Genomic DNA, 21,444 nt, shown 5'->3' with positions numbered 1-21,444 from the left:
ATGTCTGACCCCCCCCACCCCCCGCTAGGTGCGTGACATTATTTATGGACGGCCCCTTAGTTTAGTGGTTAGTCCCCAAGTTCCAATAATGCCACAGTTTCGACTCCGGTGCCTCAACCGGCCCGATCACGGTTACGCAATCGCGCGTGCACACTCTGCCAGCCGCTGGCTCGCTGGGCGAGTGCTAAGAGCGCGAAACCCGACCAGATCGGTCGCCGTGCAAACAACGCCGATCGAATCCGTCGTTCGCGTTCGCAGTGTTCGATGGATCCAAAGTAACAACACATTTCCAGAGAAATAAAAACACTCTTGCTTCCCCTGCGCACCGGGGGTATTGCATTCATTAGACACTCCGCGCCGACCCGCGCGCGAGATCTGCAGCCCGTACAGTAGAGTCACGATCACCAATTCGCCCTGCACGTGCTTTTTTTTTACAAAAGTGCACGTGCGTGGCCTTCACGCCCCTGCCCATTGGTTACCGTCGCTTGCCTGTGCAAACGTGCTGGGGGGGGGGGGGTAACGCGGCCCTAAGGCGCCGCTACGCGTTTTACTGCCACGCGCGCGTGGGGTCACCGGCCCGAACAACCCACGTGGTGTCCACATTCCGCTCTTTAAAGCCACGGTCGGTGGCGTCTCTTGGAGCCCTGCGGGCCGGTCTCCCGTCGTGACGCATCAAACGACAACGTGACCGGGACATGAACGTTGAAGCCCAACGAAAGATAACGACGACGACGACGTCGGCTTGGAATGCGCCGCGTGGAATTCGCACACCGCCCTCGAACAGAGAGACTCGGAGGCGTGACGAGGAACCACAGACGAGCCGGAAGGCAGCAGCCACGCGGTGAGCCGGCGTCTCATTTCCCCCAAGCTCTGCAGTCCTCTGCATATGAAGGTTGTTACCAGCCAGTTGATGACTCTTCTTGGTTCTTTCGGTAAAGTCACGTAGAAGGGAAATAATACTGGTAGGAACGAAGTGGACCAGACCACCAATAGATTATACCGTCCGTCCGTCCGTCCGCCCGTCCGCCCGCCCGTCCGTCCGCCCGTCCGCCCGCCCGTCCGTCCGCCCGCCCGCCCGCCCGTCCGCCCGCCCGTCCGCCCGTCCGTCCGCCCGCCCGTCCGTCCGCCCGCCCGTCCGCCCGCCCGTCCGCCCGCCCGTCCGTCCGCCCGCCCGTCCGCCCGCCCGCCCGCCCGCCCGCCCGTCCGCCCGCCCGTCCGTCCGCCCGCCCGTCCGTCCGCCCGCCCGTCCGTCCGCCCGTCCGTCCGCCCGCCCGTCCGCCCGCCCGTCCGCCCGCCCGTCCGCCCGCCCGTCCGTCCGCCCGCCCGTCCGTCCGCCCGCCCGTCCGTCCGCCCGTCCGTCCGTCCGTCCGTGTATCAACATCGCCCCCTACTGCAAACACTTGGCATGACCCTCTCCGACAAGATGGCCGCCCGCTCCCCCTGCGATCTGTGAATTAAACAAGATGGCCGTCGCTTCCGGCGCCTCACGGCGAAACTTTTTGATCGACTGACTATGGGCGAACTCATTTATTCTGGTGGGTGAACAGTGGCGGGGAGGGGTGGAGGAGGAATTGATGATAAAAACAAACTTGCACCATCGTTACAGCTGCCGCGACGAGAGATGTGGGAGGAGAAGCGGCGACCGCTGCCTTGCAGGTGAGAGGTGCGTGTGTGTGTGTGCGCGTGTGTGCGCGTGCGTGCGTGTGTGTATGTGTGTGCGTGTATGCGCGTGTGTGTGCGTGTGTGTTTGCATGCGTGCGTGTGTGTGCGTGTGTATGCACGTGTGTGCGTGTGTATGCGCGTGTGTGTGCATGTCTGCGTGTGCGTGTGTGCGTGCGTGTGTGTATATGTGTGACTGTGTGCGTGTGTGTGCGTGCGTGTGTGCGTGTCCGGCCCACTCGAGCGGCGTGATGAATGAGCGCTATTGGGCTTCGGATCGTTATTCACGGCGAACTGGAAGCGTAGCAACACAACTTCATTACGTGTGCGTGCGTGCATGTGTGTGTACGTGTGTGTGTGTGCGTGCGGTGTGTGTGCGTGTGTGTGTGTGCGTGTGTACGTGTATGTGCGTGTGTGTGTGCGCGTGTGTGTGCGGTCAATATCCCTGTACCGGTATTAGTATTATTCCTACCAGCCCACCCCGCAGGGTCCTGTTAAAATAATAAAAATAAAACATAATAAAATAATTCTCACGACGTTTCGGCCACAACGCAAGCAGCCGTCCTCAGGTGAAGACTAGGTCTGTCGGAGAGACAGCGTCTGAAATGCTTGCATTGTGGCCGAAACGTCGTGAGAATTATTTTATGTTTTATTTTTATTATTTTATTATTTCCCTTCTACGTGACTTTACCGAAAGAACCAAGAAGATGAATCCCTGCAGTCATGAAAGCTTTAAATCGAAATTCAGTTGATGACTGTTTACGTGTGGGAGGAAACCGCCCGGAGAAAACGCATGCGAGGGGGGGGGAGCAACACGCTATCCCATACAGGCGGAACAGGCGGAGTCAACATTTGTCGTAGGGCCTTCTTGCGAACCAGGCCACAGCACCTCAGCGACACCCCCAGGAAGGTAGCTGAGCAACATCGGTGTGTGCGGTGATCCACCAACCCTCGCTGCTGCCTCCACAGCGCCGCGTTGCAGGCAGCCACGTGCAGCGGAGCCACCACCGCACGGCATCTTTGGAGGCTGGACCCCCCCTCACGCGCCCGCCTACCCTACACCCGGGACGGCAAGCCACGTAAATTTGACCGAATTAACGATTCTCAGGGCCGCTTACAACTGCACGTGTGACTTATTACGCTGCCAGTCGACGTCGCGAGGAATGCACCACACGGCCTTGGCACGTCCAGCCGTGCGAGCCGTCACCGAGGGCGCAAACACGTCCCTGTCCGCCAGCTGGGAGGCGGCCCGATTGTAAACGGGTGGGCGCTCTGAACAAAATCTCTTCTACTATTTGTTTTGTTTTACCAGATAAGGCCCCACTGAGCTGTGTTTTTTAAGAAGCGACCCGGCCACAATTGATAGCTCGACGAAGTGGCTTATCACGTGGAAATTTATAGCAGCAGCCAAATAATCTAAACGCGCGATTCTAAATGTGGTGGAGGAAATAACGGGAGGATCTGGAGAAAAATCCACGCGACCACGGGGAAAGAGACACCGCAAACTCCAAATATACAGCAGCAGGCGTCGGGGTCGGGATCAAACCCACGACCTCCTGTATACCAGGCGAGGTAATTAACACCTCCTAGCCACCGCTGTGCCCCTCAATGTAGAGAGTCACCAAACGAGCCTCACGGGATCCCGAGATGTCGATCGGCGGGCCTTCTGAAGTCGTCGACAGTGTCGTGAGACAATCTACTGAAGCAGCAGCCCCTGTATTGCCTCGGCAGACTGTTGCGTAACTGCTGCTAGCGAGCATTTATGAAGGCGGGCACAGTACACCACGGTGTGGGTGGCCAGCACCACGCCTGGTCGCCTTTGTCTCCCTCGAAGCGATGTTTACACATCACGCCAGGTACTCGTGAGGCCGAGTCGACCTAAGGGAGGCCCAGGATTGGTTCAGATAACTGTCACTGGCGTTGATCGTGGGTCGCTGGTTTCGTAGCACAGATCGCGAACTGCTACACTACCGCTCCCCACGCTACAGAACTGATACAGGCCCCTTAACACATAAACCTGTCACTGGTTTATTTACCAATGCCGTATATTGAGTCCCCCAACTCGCAGTGCTCATTGTGATCATCATCATCATCACCTTATATCTGAAAATCGTTCTCTCCAAGTCGAAACCCTGATACGTCTGTGATTGGCCCCTGGTGGCTCGAATCTTTACTCTGGCACGGCGCTTGTGAGAGGCCACTCCCAAGCCTGGGTCATAGGTCATGGCTTACTCGGTGAAGAATGGAAAACAAAACCCCAAATTTTCCCTTAAGCTGCTAACTAAAGTTCAAACGAGAACTTGAAACGTACCCATGCAGCCTGGCATTTACATAGCGTCACCAAATATATAGTTTTAGGCTAATCTAATTATTATAATTGCCACGGTGGCGAGATGTTAACTACCTCGCCTGGTATGCAGGAGGTCATGGGTTCCATCCCGACCCCGACGCCTGCTGCTGTATATTTGGAGTTTGCGGTGTCTCTCTCCCCGTGGTCGCGTGGATTTTTCTCCGGGCCCTCTGGTTTTTCCCTCCACATTTAGAAATATGCGTTTAGAGTATTTGGCTTCTGCTGCTATAAATGTCCACGCGATGAGCCACTTTGTTGAGCTTTCATTTGTGGCCAGGTCGCTTCTGAAAAAGAGCTGCATAGCTCAGTTGGGCCTGACCTGGTGAAAGTAAAAGTCGTATTTTTTTTGTAGCTGAAAGTTTTATGATAACTTACGTAAAGAAGGCACCTGTGAAGGCACCTGTAAGGAATTAACGTTTTGAGAGTCCGTGGGGCACCATGGCATCCCACGGACCATAACAAAACACAGTCGCTCACGCAACAGGCATTCAAGGTGTCAAGAGTGTCAACCCCGCTCGAGCGAGCTGGACACTTGAAGGTTGCGTCATCGGCTTCATCAGCGTTTACGTCGACCTTGATGACGATTGAAAAAAACGCGAACCTCAAAAAAGTGCCACGATGTTTTTGTTGCCAAAATGTGGTGGTGGTGGTGGTGGTGAGAGCGAGTCTCTCAGTCACAAGAGCCAACGCAGAAGATTCCTGGGGTTTGATCTTCCATTAAGCTGCTCACGGTCCACCCTAAATCGCAACCACTCCATAAACCATGACAGATGCGGACACCTGATGTACTAAATGGAAAGTTTAAAAACTCTCCGGCAGCAGTGGTGCCACTGTGGTCATCCAGAGCAGACCACGAACACAACGTATAACGACGCAATGCCCCGATTCACAAACACTGAAGGAGACATCACCACAGCGGTGCATTCCGCACTACTCCTGACGCGGTTGTCTGCCGGCTTGACCACCTGGATGTGAAATTGTAGTTGCTGCTCTGCATCTACATCAGCAGAAGCAGGGGAAGGAAGAGCAGTGGTGAAACATTAACTACCTCGCCTGGTTTACAAGAGGTCGTGGGTTCAATCCCAACCCTGAGACCTGTGTTTTTGGAGTTTGCATGTTCTCCCCGTGGTCGCGTGGATTGTTCTCCAGGTCCTCCAGTTTTTCCGTCCACATTTAGAATCGACGTACCGGTTTAGTCGCATCAAAGTCACATTAAAAAAATGTCTGGGAAGTCCGGACACTCACGGCTGCGTCCACAGGACTTCTCACCAGGCGGGCCTCTCGCACCGCACCACACAGCACGGCAACGGCGGAGTGAGCGTGGCATCAACAACAGCCACTCGACGCGCACGCTTAGCTGGGAGACGTGAAAAGTGCAGCAAACGAAAACGCGGAACACCGCGAGAGAGAAAGAGGTGGGGTGGGGGGAGGGAGGGAGAGCAGGGCACGATCGTGCGTGCGAACGTGCAGGCCGGATGGCGTGGGCATGCCCGTGCGTTGCGCATGCCCGCTACTCCAGCGACTCGCAGGCACGGGTTGGTGGATCGCACGCAGGTGGAGCCAGGTGCACGTGCGGACCCCCGACTGGACGACTACGAAGTGACGGTGGCATGCGGTACAGCGGGCAGGTTTCAAACCTTTCTGTGCCGGGTTTGGGAGTTTTCTCTTCGCAAGCGCGTGTATTCTCCGGGCACTCCAGTGTCCTCCCACAAATCAAAAGATATCCACGTTGGTCAAGCTCTCTGAGCGTAGGCGTCGCACAAACCGTGTCGGGACATGTCCCGACTGTCCCGAGTAGGTGGCGGTGACCTGCTTACAAGGCCACGTCTGCTGGGGACTAACAAACACGTGAGCCGCTGCGAGAACACGACGTCAGAATCCCTCCGCACAGGTCGCACGAGAGCGATGCGAGGAGTCTTCGTATAACACAGCCGCGAGCACAATGGCGGGGAGAAGAAAATAAACCCGTAACATTACGCACTTTAAAATCGGTTGACTGCACCGATGGCTAAACGTGGCTAACTCCTGCGCTCCTCAACCGAGGCAGCGCTTGAGACTCGAGACGCCCCGCAGATGAGCGAACGCCGCAAGCGTGGGTCACAGAGACTCTCCCGAGCGCTTTGCGTCTTCTTGCCATTTGAACTGCCGCTCGCCGTTGTGCAAAAAAGACACCGCGTGCTGAAAACGCACATTTCAGGGAATTGTTTTTTTTTGGAGGGTGCCAGGTTTTTTGTTTGTCTTTGCTTCCCCCGAAGGTCACGGGGTGAGATGCTGTGACGAGGTTGAAAAGGGAACGAGGCGTGCTGTGTGTGACTCGAGCCATGAGCGGCCCGGCGAGTGAGTAAACATTCCAGAGCGCGGTGATGGAGTCTTGCTCATTAAGCGGCCTCATTTTCAGTTGAATACGTTAAACAAAGTTTTACGGACACGTCACTGAATGCCAGATCCATGATTCATTAAATCAAACACGTTAACAATTGTTCGCTTAAGCCTCCCCCCCACTGAATTCACGTTTCCAGCACTGCATACAAAAAATCAGTTCGAAAGAAATGAGTTTTCAATCCAGCTCCAATTAGGAAGCCACTGGAGCTAGGCACTTTTCAATCGAGATTAAAAACTCATCTCTTCAGAACGGCCAGGGGCAAACCCCGCCGTGTGTGCACCCTCGACGCCTTCAAACTCAACGGGAAGTATCACATCTGACGTGGACGCCGTGAGGTCCAAGGGCGGGCCCTAGGGACGGGATCTGCACCCAGCAGATGGAGTGACGAGATCGGCTCAAGGTGGATCGTGAGAGATGCCGACGGCTTGGGGAGGCCTCATCCAGCAGTGGGTAGATCATGGCCGACAACGATGACAATGATAACGCCGACGACGACACCAACGGCAACGAATGTGATCACCCTTGCCGACGACCACGCGTGGGGTTTTGTTAGAAATCACGGTCGCGTTTGAAGCGTTACGATTATCACGAAGCCGAAATGGTCGCGTCGGCGTCTTTGGTGAAAGGCTACGGAGCGTAACGAATGTTCAGCTCCCGAATGGGCCGAACGTCGGACATCGATCTGAGCAACGCGCGGCACGACGCGAGAACCAGGTCGGAGCGCCGCGCAGCTTTGCAAACTTATTATTGTACATTTATGGAATTATTATAAGAAATTAATGTGAATCAAAAACCAATTCGTAACAAACGCACACGTTCTTAAGAGAGAATACAAATTAATGCCCGAATCACGGCGAGGACATTAATACCTAACCCAGTAAAAATGGAACGTTGAGGTCAACGTTTTTGGGCCCACGTTGTTAGTCCAACGGTTGCAGCCGCATGCTAACGTTGACCCAACGTTGTGGCGTGTTCACCGGCTCGTTTTCAAGGAGCAAGTGGACTCGAGTCGAGTCGAGTGGACGCGAGCTGGCTCTCCCGTGGGAACCTGGCGTGGCGAGTGAGAACAGCGGCTGAGGGCTGTGTCTACCCAGCAGCGAGGACGAGCACGGGGAGGGAGAGCGCTGGCTAGGAGATGTTCACTACCTCGCCTGGCATACAGGAGGTCGTGGGTTCAATCCCGACCCTGATGATGCCTGCTGTTTATTTGGAGTTTGCGTGTCTCTCTCCCCGTGGTCGTTTTGATTTTTCTCCGGCTCCTACAGTTTTTCGCTCTGCATTTAGAATCAACATCAGGCGTTTAGAGTATTCGGCTGCGATACATTTCCACGCAATGATAAGCCGCTTCGTGGAGCTATCATTCGTGATAGCCAGGTCGCTTCTGAAAAAAGAGCTCTATACCTCAGCGGGCTTTACCTGGTAAAATAAAAAATAGTTTAGTTTAACATTAGATTCCCAGCCTTGCTCAATAACCAGGAACAACCGGAAACCTGCAGCTGTCCTGGGCCTCCTCTAGGTCCACTCAGCCTTAACTGAGTATCCATCATGGTATGTGAACATGAGCGTTGAAGAGACATTGGACGACGGGGTGTGGTGCTGTCCACACCACCCCCTCGTCAGGTGCCTCATGGGCACTTTCCAACATGCCACTTGGCCCAACAGTCTACGATGGCCACGTTCGATACTATCGGTGTCGAATTAAAATAGTTGAAAGTCGCAGTAGTTTGTAAGAGGTGGCGGAGAGAGAACTTACCCTGCCGTTGACCGTGAGCTCCGACAGCTCCTCCTCATCGTCGCGCGCGGAGAGGCGTCGCGAGAGCAGGCGGCCCAGGGACTTCATGCCGCCAAGTTCTCCGCAACCGGACCTTCACCGCCCCTTACCCCTGCCGCGGCTGCGTGGGCAGAGGGTGGGGTGGGTGGGGTGGGGTGTAGGTGGGTGTGGGTGGGTGGCTGTGGGTGGGTACACGCCGACTGAAGTGCTCCACACGCCGCGGTGGTGTCGTCCGCGCACGGCCGATGCGAGCCTGAGAGAGACGAGAGGGCCCACAGAACAAGACAGTGTCAGCGAGTAAAGTCCGTCGGTCGGAAAGACATTGGCGGGTGCCTTTCTGTTGCACCGTGCACACGCACGCACGGAGAAGCCCTCTTGTCGGTCCGCTGCTGGACGAGGCGCTCATCGTACCCGAGTTGGATTGCGCCGGGCCACTGAGCGTACTTCACTGCGCTGGACTGGTCAGTTGGGGTCCGTGCAGGCGGGGAGCATAGACGTGGGAGCATAGTACAGTGCAATGGATTTTGCGGCGTTGTCCTCAGGTGACAGGTGCACTGCCCCGTGTAGCCCCTCATGTAAGCACTCTCCAGGCTCCAGCCCTGCTTAGCTTTCTGAGTCCGCAGGGCGCGCCATTATTATTGTTACGGCTCCAGGTGGTTTGGTCACGGAGGTATGCGCAGAATTGCCTGCGAAGTCAGGCCAGGTAGGTGGCACTGTGGTTATCGCACTCGGCCTCTCATCCTCAGGTTGAGAGTTCGAGTCCTGGGCAGGTGACAACTCGGCCAATCATCCATCCCCACCAGCCTGACGAAAAAATAAATACAGGACTACTTTGTGCACAACTCACAATGCCTGCTGCGGTGGATAAAATTTAGCACCACTTTGTTTGACGTTAACACAAGTCAACCCAATGTGGAAACTGGTCCCCACCATGGCAATGTGGAGTTGCCGGCATTGGCTTAAGTTCGCCAACAGCGATGAACACCCCAAAACACTGACAAAGATAGGGGCGCCTTGATCAGTGGACCGAGTAATTCGCCTCCCAGAGGAGTTGTGACACTACAGCCAAGACCAAGCATGCAAGGCCCCCAGTGCCAGACTAAGCTAGTGCGGGGCCTGTAGCATATGATGTTATAAAGGGGCCTTAAATAAAAAATATATTAAAACACATTTTTAACTGGCACAGTAAAGTTATTGTATTTTTTCATTTACTATACAGCCAGATGATACGACAAATCGCTCACCTTAAACACCCAGTCGTTCATAAAAGTTGAAGGCAGTATAGTACTATAGTAATAGAGCAAGTGCAGAATCACTGAATCGGAATTGATAGCTTGAAAGCATTTAGCGCGGAGCTACTTTTGCCCCCCCCATACCCAGCACGTGCGTGTGTGTATTGCACAGTCGTACGGTGTGTGATGGAGTTTACGGGAGCCACATCCGTTTGCCTCTTACCGAGTCAGAGATGCACACAATAGGAGCCCCGATTCTGCACGCCGGGCCGCCTTTGTCTCCCCAGTGGCGATGTTTACACACCGCACTGGGTACTCATTTGAGGCCGGGTCGATCTAGGGGAGGCCCAGGACCGGTTCAGATAATTGTCGCTGGTGTTGGCCGTGAGCAGGATTCGAACCCGGTTCGCCGGGTTCGTAGCGCAGCGCGCAAACCGCTACACTACCGCTCCCCACTTACATACACATACACACACATACACACACACACATATATATACACAAATACATACACACACACATACACACATAAATACATACACATATACATACACACATACACCCACATACACACACATACACACACATACAGACACACACATACGTGCCACTTATGAGACACACAGTACAGACACTTAGTACACGCACATAGGCAATATCTGCAGTGTGTAAGCAAAGACGAGAGTGCATTCCCGCGTTATTACTCATAGGAGCCGTAGTGTATAGTCTCTATGTGAACATTTGAGAAACATTTAACAAAACTTAAAGGGATAAGATAACGTACAAGCACACACACTGACACACCGCTTTACCTGCCCAACAGAGTGCCTGGCAAAGTCACGGAGCCGGGGAGTGAACACTTGCCAGTGAACTCACAGCTCCCCCGGGACCAGACAGACGCGTCTAACCACTTTGACTCAAGCAAACACACATACACACACACTCACATTTACACACACACACTCACATTTACACACACACACTCACATTTATACACACACATACACACACACTCACATTTACACACATACACACACACACTCACATTTACACACATACACACACTCACATTTACACACCCACTCACATTTACACACATACACACACTCACATTTACACACACACTCACATTTACACACATACACACTCACATTTACACACACACATACACACACACTCACATTTACACACATACACACACTCACATTTACACACATACACACACTCACATTTACACACCCACTCACATTTACACACACATTCACATTTACACACATACACACACTCACATTTACACACACACATACACACACACTCACATTTACACACATACACACACTCACATTTACACACACTCACATTTACACACACACTCACATTTACACACCCACATATACACACTCACATTTACACACATATACACAACAACAACAACAACCGCCATTCGCCACTAAGTGGCGGTGACGTCACCACGACGCTTGTGCCAGGCCATGTGCACCCTGAGGCCACGTGAAGTGTCGAACGCCCGCTGGCAGGAGGTCACGGGGCAGACCCAGGTGCCACGGGTCGACTGACCGAGATTACCGAGATGACTGGCTGATGCACCACCTGTGCCCCCTACTGTGCCAACTTGCTGTGCTTTAGCCACCCGGCGCTCCGCTCGTTGTTGTGAGCGTCGCTCCTCCGCCCTCCGTTGTTGTTGGAGGGCGACTGCCTCCAACTGCCCAGTAGCGTCCTTCACGAGCCTCCTCCACTGAGGCCGATCTTGACACCGCTGGTACCAGTCATCGGCAAGTCCACTCAGCTCCACGTCCTCCTGTACCACATCACTCCATCTCTTCTCTAGCCCGTGCCGCGCCCGTTTAGCCCCCTCGATCCGGCCAAACGAAAGCTGTTTAGGCATGCGGTGGCTGGGCATGTGGGCTACGTGACCCAGCCAACGCAGCCTTGCCTGCCGGAGGAGCTCACTGATGGGACTTTGCCCAGATCTTTCAAGGACTTGTGAGCTCCTCACACAATCCAGCCTGGTTAAACCCAGGATGGATCGTAGGCAGGCCAGCCTAAATGTTTCCAACCGGCGAAGATGCTCCACTAGGGGGGTCCACGTTTCGCAAGCGTAGAGAAGGGAGGGAATGACCGTGGCCGAGAAGACCTGAAGCTTCGTGCGGAGCGACAGACCAGGTAGCTTCCACACAGCGTTACGCAACCGATGAAAAGATATTGCCGCTCGACTGATTCGGAGTGAGACCTCTGCTGATAAACTGGAGCCGGTCATAAGCACACTGCCCAGGTATGGGGAACTCTCCACTCTCTCCACAACTACCCCATCACCGATTGGGAGTTGTGGGGGTGGAGTGCCCGATGGTACAAAATACCCAGGCAGGTGCTTAGTTTTGGTGGGGCTGATGGCAAGGCCCCACCTCTTAGTGGCACGCTCCAGTCTCAGCAGCAGCGTCTCCAACTCCTCCTCTGAATGAGCAGCTATTACCAAATCATCGGCATACATAACGTGGTTGACCAATAGGGAGCCATCCCTTGATCGCACCCTGGCGTCGATCAGCCTCCCATTATATCTGTACCAAATGGTAATTCCCCCGGTACAGCTATTGAAGGCTTCACGAACTACGCAGTCGAAATAGATGTTAAATAATGTGGGAGCCAGAGGACATCCCTGTCGCACCCCAAGGTGTACAGGGAAAGGCTCCGACTCCCGGCCACGTAGTTTTACCCGGGCCCGCTCACCATCATGAAGGTCCTTAATGATCGTGAGCAGAGGGTCAGGGACTCCGAAAGCACGAAGAACAACCCAGAGCCCAGTCCTACTGATGGTATCATAGGCCTTGACCAGGTCAATAAAGCAGAGATGTAGGTCTTTTTGGAATTCCCTACACCTCTGCTGTAGCAGACGGACAGAAAATATGGCATCTGTGCAGGACCGCCCTTTCCTGAAACCGCATTGGGGCTCCGCAAGCCTCTCCTCAGCGTGCCTAGCAAGGCGATGTTGAATAATCCTTGCCAGGACCTTACCCGGCACACTGAGGAGTGAGATGCCCCACACAACAACCGCCATTCGCCACTAATTGGCGGTGACGTCACCACGACGATTGTGCCAGGCTATGTGCACGTTGAGGCCACGTAAAGTGTCGAACGCCCGCTGGCAGGAGGTCACAGGGCAGACCCAGATGCCAGAGGTCGACTGACTGAGACGACTGGCTGATGCACCACTTGTGCCCCTGACTGTGCCAACTTGCTGTGCTTTAGCCACCCGGCACTCCGCTCGTTGTTGTGAGCGTCGCTCATCCACCCTCCGTTGTTGATGGAGGGCCACTGCCCCCAACTACTCAGTAGCGTCTTTCACGAGCCTCCTCCACAGAGGCCGATCTTGACACCGCTGGTACCAGTCATCGGCAAGTCCACGTCCTCCTGTACCACATCACTCCATCTCTTCTCTAGTCAGTGCCGCGCCCGTTTAGCCCCCTCGATCCGGCCGAACAAAAGCTGTTTAGGCATGCGGTGGCTGGGCATGCGGGCGACATGACCCAGCCAACGCAGCTTTGCCTGCCGGAGGAGCTCACCGATGGGACTTTGTCCACATCTTTCAAGGATTTGTGAGCTCCTCACACAACCCAGTCTGGTTAAACCCAGGATGGACCGTAGGCAGGTCAGCCTAAATGTTTCTAATCGGCGAAGACCTTCCATTAGAGGTGTCCACGTTTCACAAGCGTAGAGAAGGGAGGGAATGACCGTGGCCGAGAAGACCTGAAGTTTCGTGCTGATTGATAGACCAGGTAGCTTCCATACAGCGTTATGCAACCGATGAAAAGATAATGCCACTCGACTGATTTGGAGTGAGACCTCTACTGCTAAACCGGAGCCAGTCATGAGCACACTGCCCAGGTATGGGAAACTCTCCACTCTCTCCACAACTGCCCCATCACCGATTGGGAGTTGTGGAGGTGGAGTGCCCGATGGTACAAAATACCCAGGCAGGTGCTTCATTTTGGTGGGGCTGATAGTAAGGCCCCACCTCTTCGTGGCACACTCCAGTTTCAGCAGCAGCGCTTCCAACTCCTCCTCTGAGTGAGCCGCAATTACCAGATCATCGGCATACATAACGTGGTTGACCAATAGGGAGCCATCCCTTGACCGCACCGGGTATCGATCAGCCTCCCATTGTATCTGTACCAGATGGAAATTCCTCCGGTACAGTTACTGAAGGCTTCACGAACTATGTGGTCGAAATAGATGTTAAATAATGATGGAGCCAAAGGACATCCCTGTCGCACCCCAAGGTGAACAGGGAATGGCTCCGACTCCCGGCCACGTAGTTTTACCCGGACCCGCTCACCATCATGAAGGTCCTTAATGATCACGAGCAGCGGATCAGGGACTCCGAAAGCACGAAGAACAACCCAGTGCCCAGGCCTACTGATGGTATCATAGGCCTTGACCAGGTCAATAAAGCAGATATGTAGGTCTTGTTGGAATTCCCTACACCTCTGCACATTGAGGAGTGAGATACCCCTGTAGTTGTTACAGTCTGTGCGGTCTCCCTTCTTAAAGATGGGGACCACCAGGGCATCCTTCCAGTCCTGCGGAACCCGTCCAGTGGTCCAGACTATTGTTATGATGTCATGTAGGGCAGTTTGTGCACAAACGCCACCCTCCCTCAGCATTTCGCTTGGGAGATCATCTCTGCAAGGTTCCTTTCCTGGTTTTAGACTTTAGATCACCGTCAGTACTTCCTAAATAGATGGCACCTCAGACAGCCACTCACAGGGGGTGACTTCCTCTTCCAATATTTGAGGCACCGTAGCCTCAGCAGGGTCATCCCCATTTTGTCCCACGATGTTTCCATGTGGAGGGATTTCCCCTCCCCCAGCACTTCACAGAAATGCTCAGCAAATCTGCAAACCTGTTCCTGGGAGTCTAAGATTGGATCACCGTTTTTTCCCCTAATGATGGTAATAGGTATGGTGCTGCAGGTTACTTTTTTGATGGAATAAAATAGGGATTTGTGATCGCGGGCCATTGAGGCAAACTCCATCTCCTCAGCAACCCGCGACCACCACCCATCCTTGCAGTGCCTCACGGCTCTCAGAACCTCCAAGCGAAGGCTGCGGTAATCCTCCTCATTCTCCGACGTGGGGTGCTGTAGCCGATGAGAGTGAGCCTGTCGCTTTTTCTCAGCCAGTTTGAACACCTCCTCTGTCAGCCAGGGTCTCTGGGGAGGTCTGGACCACGTACCCAAAGCAGCCATTGCAGCTGCCTGAGTCACAGTCCTAAACCGCACCATTTTCCCTCGACATCTGGAGGAGTGGGGGACGATGCCAACCCCAGCCGCAAGCGATGATGAAATTCTCGCTTGCAACTTTCATCAGCTAGCTGAGACCAAGCCACCTTAGGTTTGAGTGGGGTCCTGGGTGTACACCCACCACCGGAGTGGAAGAATGGCAGGAGCATCTTACAGATGACTAGTCGATGGTCAGAGGGTGGTAGATCAGCTCCACGGTAGGTCCTGGTGTCAAGGACATGGGCTCGCATCCGCTGGTCCGTCACTATGTAGTCCAGCAGATGTTCTTGCTTGGACCCGGCATGCATCCATGATGTTGTGTGGATACGCCGATGCCGGAACAGCGTATCGGTAATTACAAGCCCATGGGTTGCACAAAAACCTAGCAGCCTCCTACCGTTGTTATTGAGCTGATCTGGCCCATGCCTTCCAATCACTCCAGACCAGGTGCCAGCATCATTACCAACTCGGGCATTGAAGTCACCCAACAAGATGACTCTATCCCGAGGGGCCACTTTAGCCAGCACCTGTGACAGGAGGTCATAGAAGGCATCTGACTCATCGGCCTTGTCTGCATCCCTCCACGGATGTTCATCTTCGGTGGGGGCATAAGTAACCACGACCACCACTCCTCCCCTCCGGTTGATTGGAAGGCGAGCCCAAAGTAGCCTGGGGCTTACAGCTTCCCACACCTCACAGCCACGCTCCCACGCCCCCTTCATTCTTTTGTTCAGAAGAAGAGACACTCCCTGTTGTTTGGCAGTCTCCTGCCCCGAGTAGAGAACTGTCCACCCCTCATGGTGGCAGGAGCCAGAGCCGGTCCACCGGACCTCCTGAATGCCACAGAGATCCAGGCGGTACCAGTCCAGCGCCCGACAGAGGAGTAGGAGCCTCTCCTCCGCAGAGAGCGTTCGAACATTCCACGTGGCCACCCGTAGTGGTTTTTTGTTGTTTCTGGAGGAGCCCGAGGGTAAAGATTAAATCTCCTGGCTCCGCCAAATGGAGTTTGGCCAGGAGACGTCATAGACGCCTGTCCTCCCAGGGCCTCCGGCACAAGCTTATTTAAATGTTTCAATCGTGGTTTGGTGGTAATTAATTGAACGTGGAGGGGTTACCTGCCCCTCGCACCCGTCCAGAATCCCCATTTGGCCGCTGTGGTGGTTCCAAATGCCATGAGGGGAATGGCCAATCTAAATTGGCCCTCCCCTCACGGCACTGCCCACCACAGCGTTGCCGTCCGGCACCAACGAGGTAGGGGGTTGTTTTTGCCGGACTCACACACACACATTTACACACACATTCCGGCACAGACTGACGCACACACATCAACACAAAGACAAAGATCCCCCGTATAGCCTTAACATACTGTAGGGGCAAGTGCTGTTAGCGAGTAGCACCTATAAAGGCCAGAACGGTACAAGAGGGGGTGGGTGGCCAGCACCACGCCCGACCGCCTTTATCTCCCTAGTGGCGATGTTTACACACCGCACCAGGTACTCATTTGAGGCTGAGTCGACCTAGGGGAGGCTCAGGACCGGTTGAACTCGGGCCGCCGGGTTCGTAGTGCAGCGTAGCGGTGAATGCTCCCCCAGTGACTCGCTCGCCCGACACGCGCATTAGCACCAACACACTCACTCTCCTGTCTCTTACACTTACTCCCACGCAACTCACACACCAAGACAAAGCTCCCCGTGTAGCCTTTAACAGGCTGTTGGGGCAAGTGCTGTTAGCGAGCAGCACCTATGAAGGTCAGCACGGCGCACGAGGGGGTGTTGTGGCCAGCAACCACGCCCGGCCGCCTTTGTCTCCCCCAGTAGCTATGTTTACTACACACCGCACCAGGTACTCGTTTGAGGAACATTCACAGACTTGTCCACTCTTACACTCTCTCTCACACACACACACCGGTACGTACACAGACTCACACACACAGGTACATACACACACAGGTACGCACACAGACACACACACTCACACACACACAGGTACATGCACACTCTCACACACACAGGCACGCACACAGACTCTCACAGACACAGGTACGCACACAGACTCTCACACACACACACAGGTACACACACAGGTACATACACACACAGGTACACACACACAGGTACATACACACACACACCCTCGCTGTCTCTCTCACACTCGCACGCGCCGTGCATCTGGCGTTACCTGTGGGCGTCCTTCCTCGGTGCCCGCCACGCCGCACACCTTGCGCGGAGCCCTGCCCGCACAGCGCAGTGGCTGGCGGCCGAGTCGAGACCACGACGACGACGAAGACGACGACGTCCTGCAGGCAGCCGACGGCGTGCAGTGGGTGCACGTGGCCAGGTGTGAGTGCGCGCGCGCGTGTGTGCGGGTGTGTGCGTGTGGGTGGGTGTGTGTGTGGGTGTGTGTGCGGGTGTGGGTGTGTGCGTGTGTGTGCCTGCGTGGGCTCGCTGCGGGTCTGAAGTCATAACCACGCGCAGCTGTGTTCCCTGTAGGAGAATGCAGCCTTCACGCACGCAGGGCGCGGGCACACACACAACACACACACACAACACACACACACAACACACACACACAACACACACACACAACACACACACACAACACACACACAACACACACACCACACACACAACACACTCAACACACACAACACACACAACACGCACACACAACACACACACTCAACACACACACAACACACACACAACACACACAACACACACAACACACACACTCAACACACACAACACACACACACAACACACACACAACACACACACAACACACACACAACACACACACGCATGGGCAGGGACATACACCCAGACGCACATGCACCTACACACACGTAGACACGCAGACATACACGCAGACACACAGACATACACGCAGACACACAGACATACACGCAGACACACAGACATACACGCAGACATACACGTAGACACACAGACATACACGCAGACACACAGACACACACGCAGACATACACGTAGACACACTAAACACCCTCCGTGGAGCATTAACAGACTGTAGGGGCAAGTGCTGTTAGCGAGCACCTATGAAGACCGGAACGGCACACGAGGGATTGGTGGCCAGCACCACGCCCGGCCGCCTTTGTCTCCCCGGTGGAGATGTTTACACACATACCACACATCCATATACACGCATTCACCCACACGATGCATACACAAACAGTCATTCACCGACAACACCCACATGCATACACTCCTACGCTCTTACAAATGCAGAGCCATACAATCTCTTACACACACACAGTACGTGTGGGCAAACGACAAATATCCCCAGCATAGCTTTTAACAGACTGTTGGGGCAAGTGTTGTTTAGTGAGCCCCTATGTAACCTAACACGAGAGAGTTGTGTGATAAGAACCATGCCCGGCCGCCTTTGTCTCCCCAGTGCTGACGTTTACACACCGCAGCAGGTACTAATTTAAGGCTGAGTCGGCCTAGAGGAATCCCAAGACCAAGGGTCCAGATATTCGTCACCGATGTTGGACGTATTAAAAAAAAACGAAATGATGAACGAAGCAAAGTGCTGACTACACCGAGCATCTTCTTGTTTCCACTGATCGTAAAAAAAGAGCGTGAATCGAACTCGGGTGGCTGGGTACAACACGCAGTGCGCTAACCACTGCGCCATCGCTCCCCCCTCCTCCCACACACACACAAGTCCATGCCTACGAGGCCATGCGCTAACCACTGCGCCACCGCTCACCCCTTCCTCCCACACACACACACGCAAGTGCATGCCTACGAGGCCATGCGTTGTGGGCTGTGCACGTGTTGGCTCTGCTGCTGCTGCTGTTGTGCGATGCGTCTCCTCTGCCCCTACAGCCGGGCGCTCAGGAAACACCTGAGGCGGTGTGGAGTTACTTCTGCGGCGATTAGGAGCTGAGCAATAACAATACCGCGGGTTCCTTCGCATTAAATGGCCAACGTGTGCACACGATTCACCGCAGGGCATTGCACACGCAGACAAGAGGGGTACAAGGATTGGGCAATATCCCTTAGAACACAAAACATATATATGGACATCAACAATGAACTCCAGCCACGTGCCAATCCACCGCTGGATTAATGCGGCCTGCCCACGCCGTGCGGCGGTCATGGGTGCTGTTTGACCTTAGGGGCCGTCCATAAATGACGTCACGCACCTAGGGGGGGGGGGGTCAGACATTTGTGACGATGTGTGACGAGGGGGGGGGGGTGTTTGAGAAATGTGACGTCACATCAAAATGCGCAACTTAAAATAAATATAGACAACACGTTCTACTTAATTAAATAGACTTTTTAATAAATGTTTTCTCCTACAACATCAGAGTGCAGCGCCACGTTAAATATGCACTACAATGACAATACTTTAAAGCGATTTGAAGCATGTTTTATTTTTTGGGGGGGGGCAGAGCTTTGTGACGTCATATTTGAGGGGGAGTGACTTTTTGTGACGACGAGGGGAGGGGGGTCAAAAATCGTCCAAAATCGCGTGACGTCATTTATGGACGGCCCCATATTTATGTTTGACCATACCTCTGTTTGACCATACCTCTGTTTGACCATACTTCGCCACCGGTTCGGATAACGCTCGCCACCGATGTTAAACCTTGGCTGAGAATGGAACTCAGGTGGCCGGGGTTCACAGTGCAGCGCGCCCTCACCACTCCACCCGCGTGTGCAGCTGTAGCTGTGCTGCACAGAGCAGCAGATCTGCGCGGGTTGTGTAGAACACCCAGCAGCAGCAGCACGGGTGACTTGCTCCACTCCGTCATTCCACCCTCCACAGAAGGTCTCACTACGACTGCTGCAGCTGCTGTGGATCACTGTACGTGTGTATGTACGTCGAACTTCTTTCGCACCGTACCTAGCCAACCGTGCTAATCGCGGAGGTCGGAAATCACTCTCGGGCCCCTGTCAAATTCCCCCCACCCCCTTACCCTGTTAGTAGCCTGACCCACGCGCCTCTGCGCAGTTGCACCGCCTGCACACTCGATACCTCCGCCACTGGATCCGCTGCATGCGAGGTAAGGAGACCCCCACCACCAGTGGCAGGTAACAGGTGAATCTCTCCCCAGTCTCCTGTTCAGACGCGCGTGACCTGCCCGCCACACGCGCGCGCAGCATCGCACCCTGGGCAGCAGGGGCGCGTCGCTGCCATGGAACGAAACTTTCCGTCTCCGCTGCGACATCGTAAATGATAAAAACACAAGAATAGGGGCCGTATTCTTAGTCACGGCACTTTCAACATAATCATTCGCGTCCTTGTGAAAATGTAAATCAAGTAACTCAGCAATGTCTCTCCCACATACAAAGTAAAGGCATTTCTTCTTTACACAAACCATGAGCCGCACAGCACTCTGGGAGTGCGTAATCTCAGCAGCATTGATTCAAGACCAAGACAACAAATTCGCCCGTTTTCTCATTGAAAATAGGTACATTTCTAAATATCACTGTTCTGGTCACAAAAGCAAATTTTGTGGAGAATAATAGCCATTTTCTGTACTTTTGAGGCATAAGCAATTAGGAAATCACACTTACTACCCAGGAACAAAAAATAAATACATTTGTTAGACAGTGTAATCACATTCTAGATTTTTTCGTGACTGCAAGGATTCATACTCTTAGGTTTTTTCGGTAAAGTCACGTAGGTAAAAATATAAATAATATAAATAATAATAACTAAATAAAATAATAAATCACGACGTTTCGGAGGCAACAAAAGTCTCCGTTATCAGGTGGGACCGTCACAGCTAAATTTACTGTATCACATTTGAATTTGGCAACATAAAATAACTACGATAACATTTTTACTCCATATGGTGACCCAGAACGATATAAAATAACTTTCTAAACTCATTTGATGGTAAACAAAGTGGCTTCCAAATGACGTCACGCCTGCAGAGGCGCCCGTCGAATGTATTTGTATTCGCTTGCAAGTTCCTCGCCAGTGAGGAATACCTCACAGACATGGGCAGTCGGTGAAAAGATCCGAGGTTCATTCTTCATACATTTATTTCTCAATGCCGTGTTGGGTGAGGGCAACGGGGGTACTCGGTTAAAACTAAATGCAACAAGGCAGGGGGGGGGGGTAACAGCAGCCAACAAAACACGGAGGAAGCTTTCGCCACCAATATTTTTCATAACAACAGTTTTTGTGTTAGATCTATTCTGGCAAATCACCCGATGACGCTGGATGTAATTACCAGCGAAACGGCGTACGGTGGACTGCAGCAGTAACTAATTGGCGTTTTGTTGATGCGACAAATCCCTTACTAATTGGCTGTGTCGAGTATGGTGGAGGAGGGTTACGACGCATTTCTACTTACGCGATCTAACACACAAAAAATACTTTATTATGAGCCAACAAAATGTTGAGAACCAACTCGCCTAGAGACCCAACCGGAAACATTCGGCTTCTGTGTCTCGAGAGAGAGAGAGAGACCGCATCACATTCACAATTGCCTCTGACCATTCTCTCACAGTAACGATGACAAATCATTATTAATCGACCCCCCCCCCTGCCCCACGTCAACTATGAACTCACCGCGGATCGCAAGGGAGTTTTTGAACGACTAATTTTTGTGTCACCTCGTGGCTTATCACGCACGCGGAGGTGCGAGGACTCGTCCGGATCGCCCCGTTTGTCACTCCGCCGCTGGACGAAGGCATAGCAGTGCAGTACAACCAATGTTGCTGGAGCGCACCGTGCTGATGATCCTGTGTTACAGCCCCGTGTGCGTGG

General features: G+C 53.6%; 1 protein-coding gene across 3 annotated transcripts in view; it reads right to left on the bottom strand.

Annotated features, from left to right (window-relative positions):
* LOC144728308 (endothelin-converting enzyme 2-like) overlaps nt 1–17,101 on the bottom strand; it is a 79,328-nt gene extending 62,227 nt beyond the window's left edge. Inside the window, exons 1-2 of one of the 3 annotated variants that reach the window (XM_078607644.1) lie at nt 16,867–17,101; nt 8,146–8,416 (exon numbers count right to left, since the gene is read on the bottom strand). In XM_078607644.1, the coding sequence (XP_078463770.1) occupies nt 8,146–8,232 (87 nt within the window). In that variant the 5' untranslated portion in view covers nt 8,233–8,416; nt 16,867–17,101. Of the gene's footprint in view, nt 1–8,145; nt 8,417–9,618; nt 9,636–16,866 lie in introns of those variants that run through there. The other 2 variants (XM_078607645.1, XM_078607646.1) reach the window with 2 other exon arrangements.
* Between the last annotated feature and the right edge of the window lie 4,343 nt (nt 17,102–21,444).

The sequence above is a fragment of the Lampetra planeri genome, chromosome 28 (genome assembly GCF_965212315.1).
Source record: "Lampetra planeri chromosome 28, kcLamPlan1.2.h2, whole genome shotgun sequence".
Lineage (NCBI taxonomy): Eukaryota > Metazoa > Chordata > Hyperoartia > Petromyzontiformes > Petromyzontidae > Lampetra > Lampetra planeri.
The sequence above is the reverse complement of the archived record's forward strand: the minus strand, read 5'-3'. Positions and strand labels throughout refer to the sequence as shown.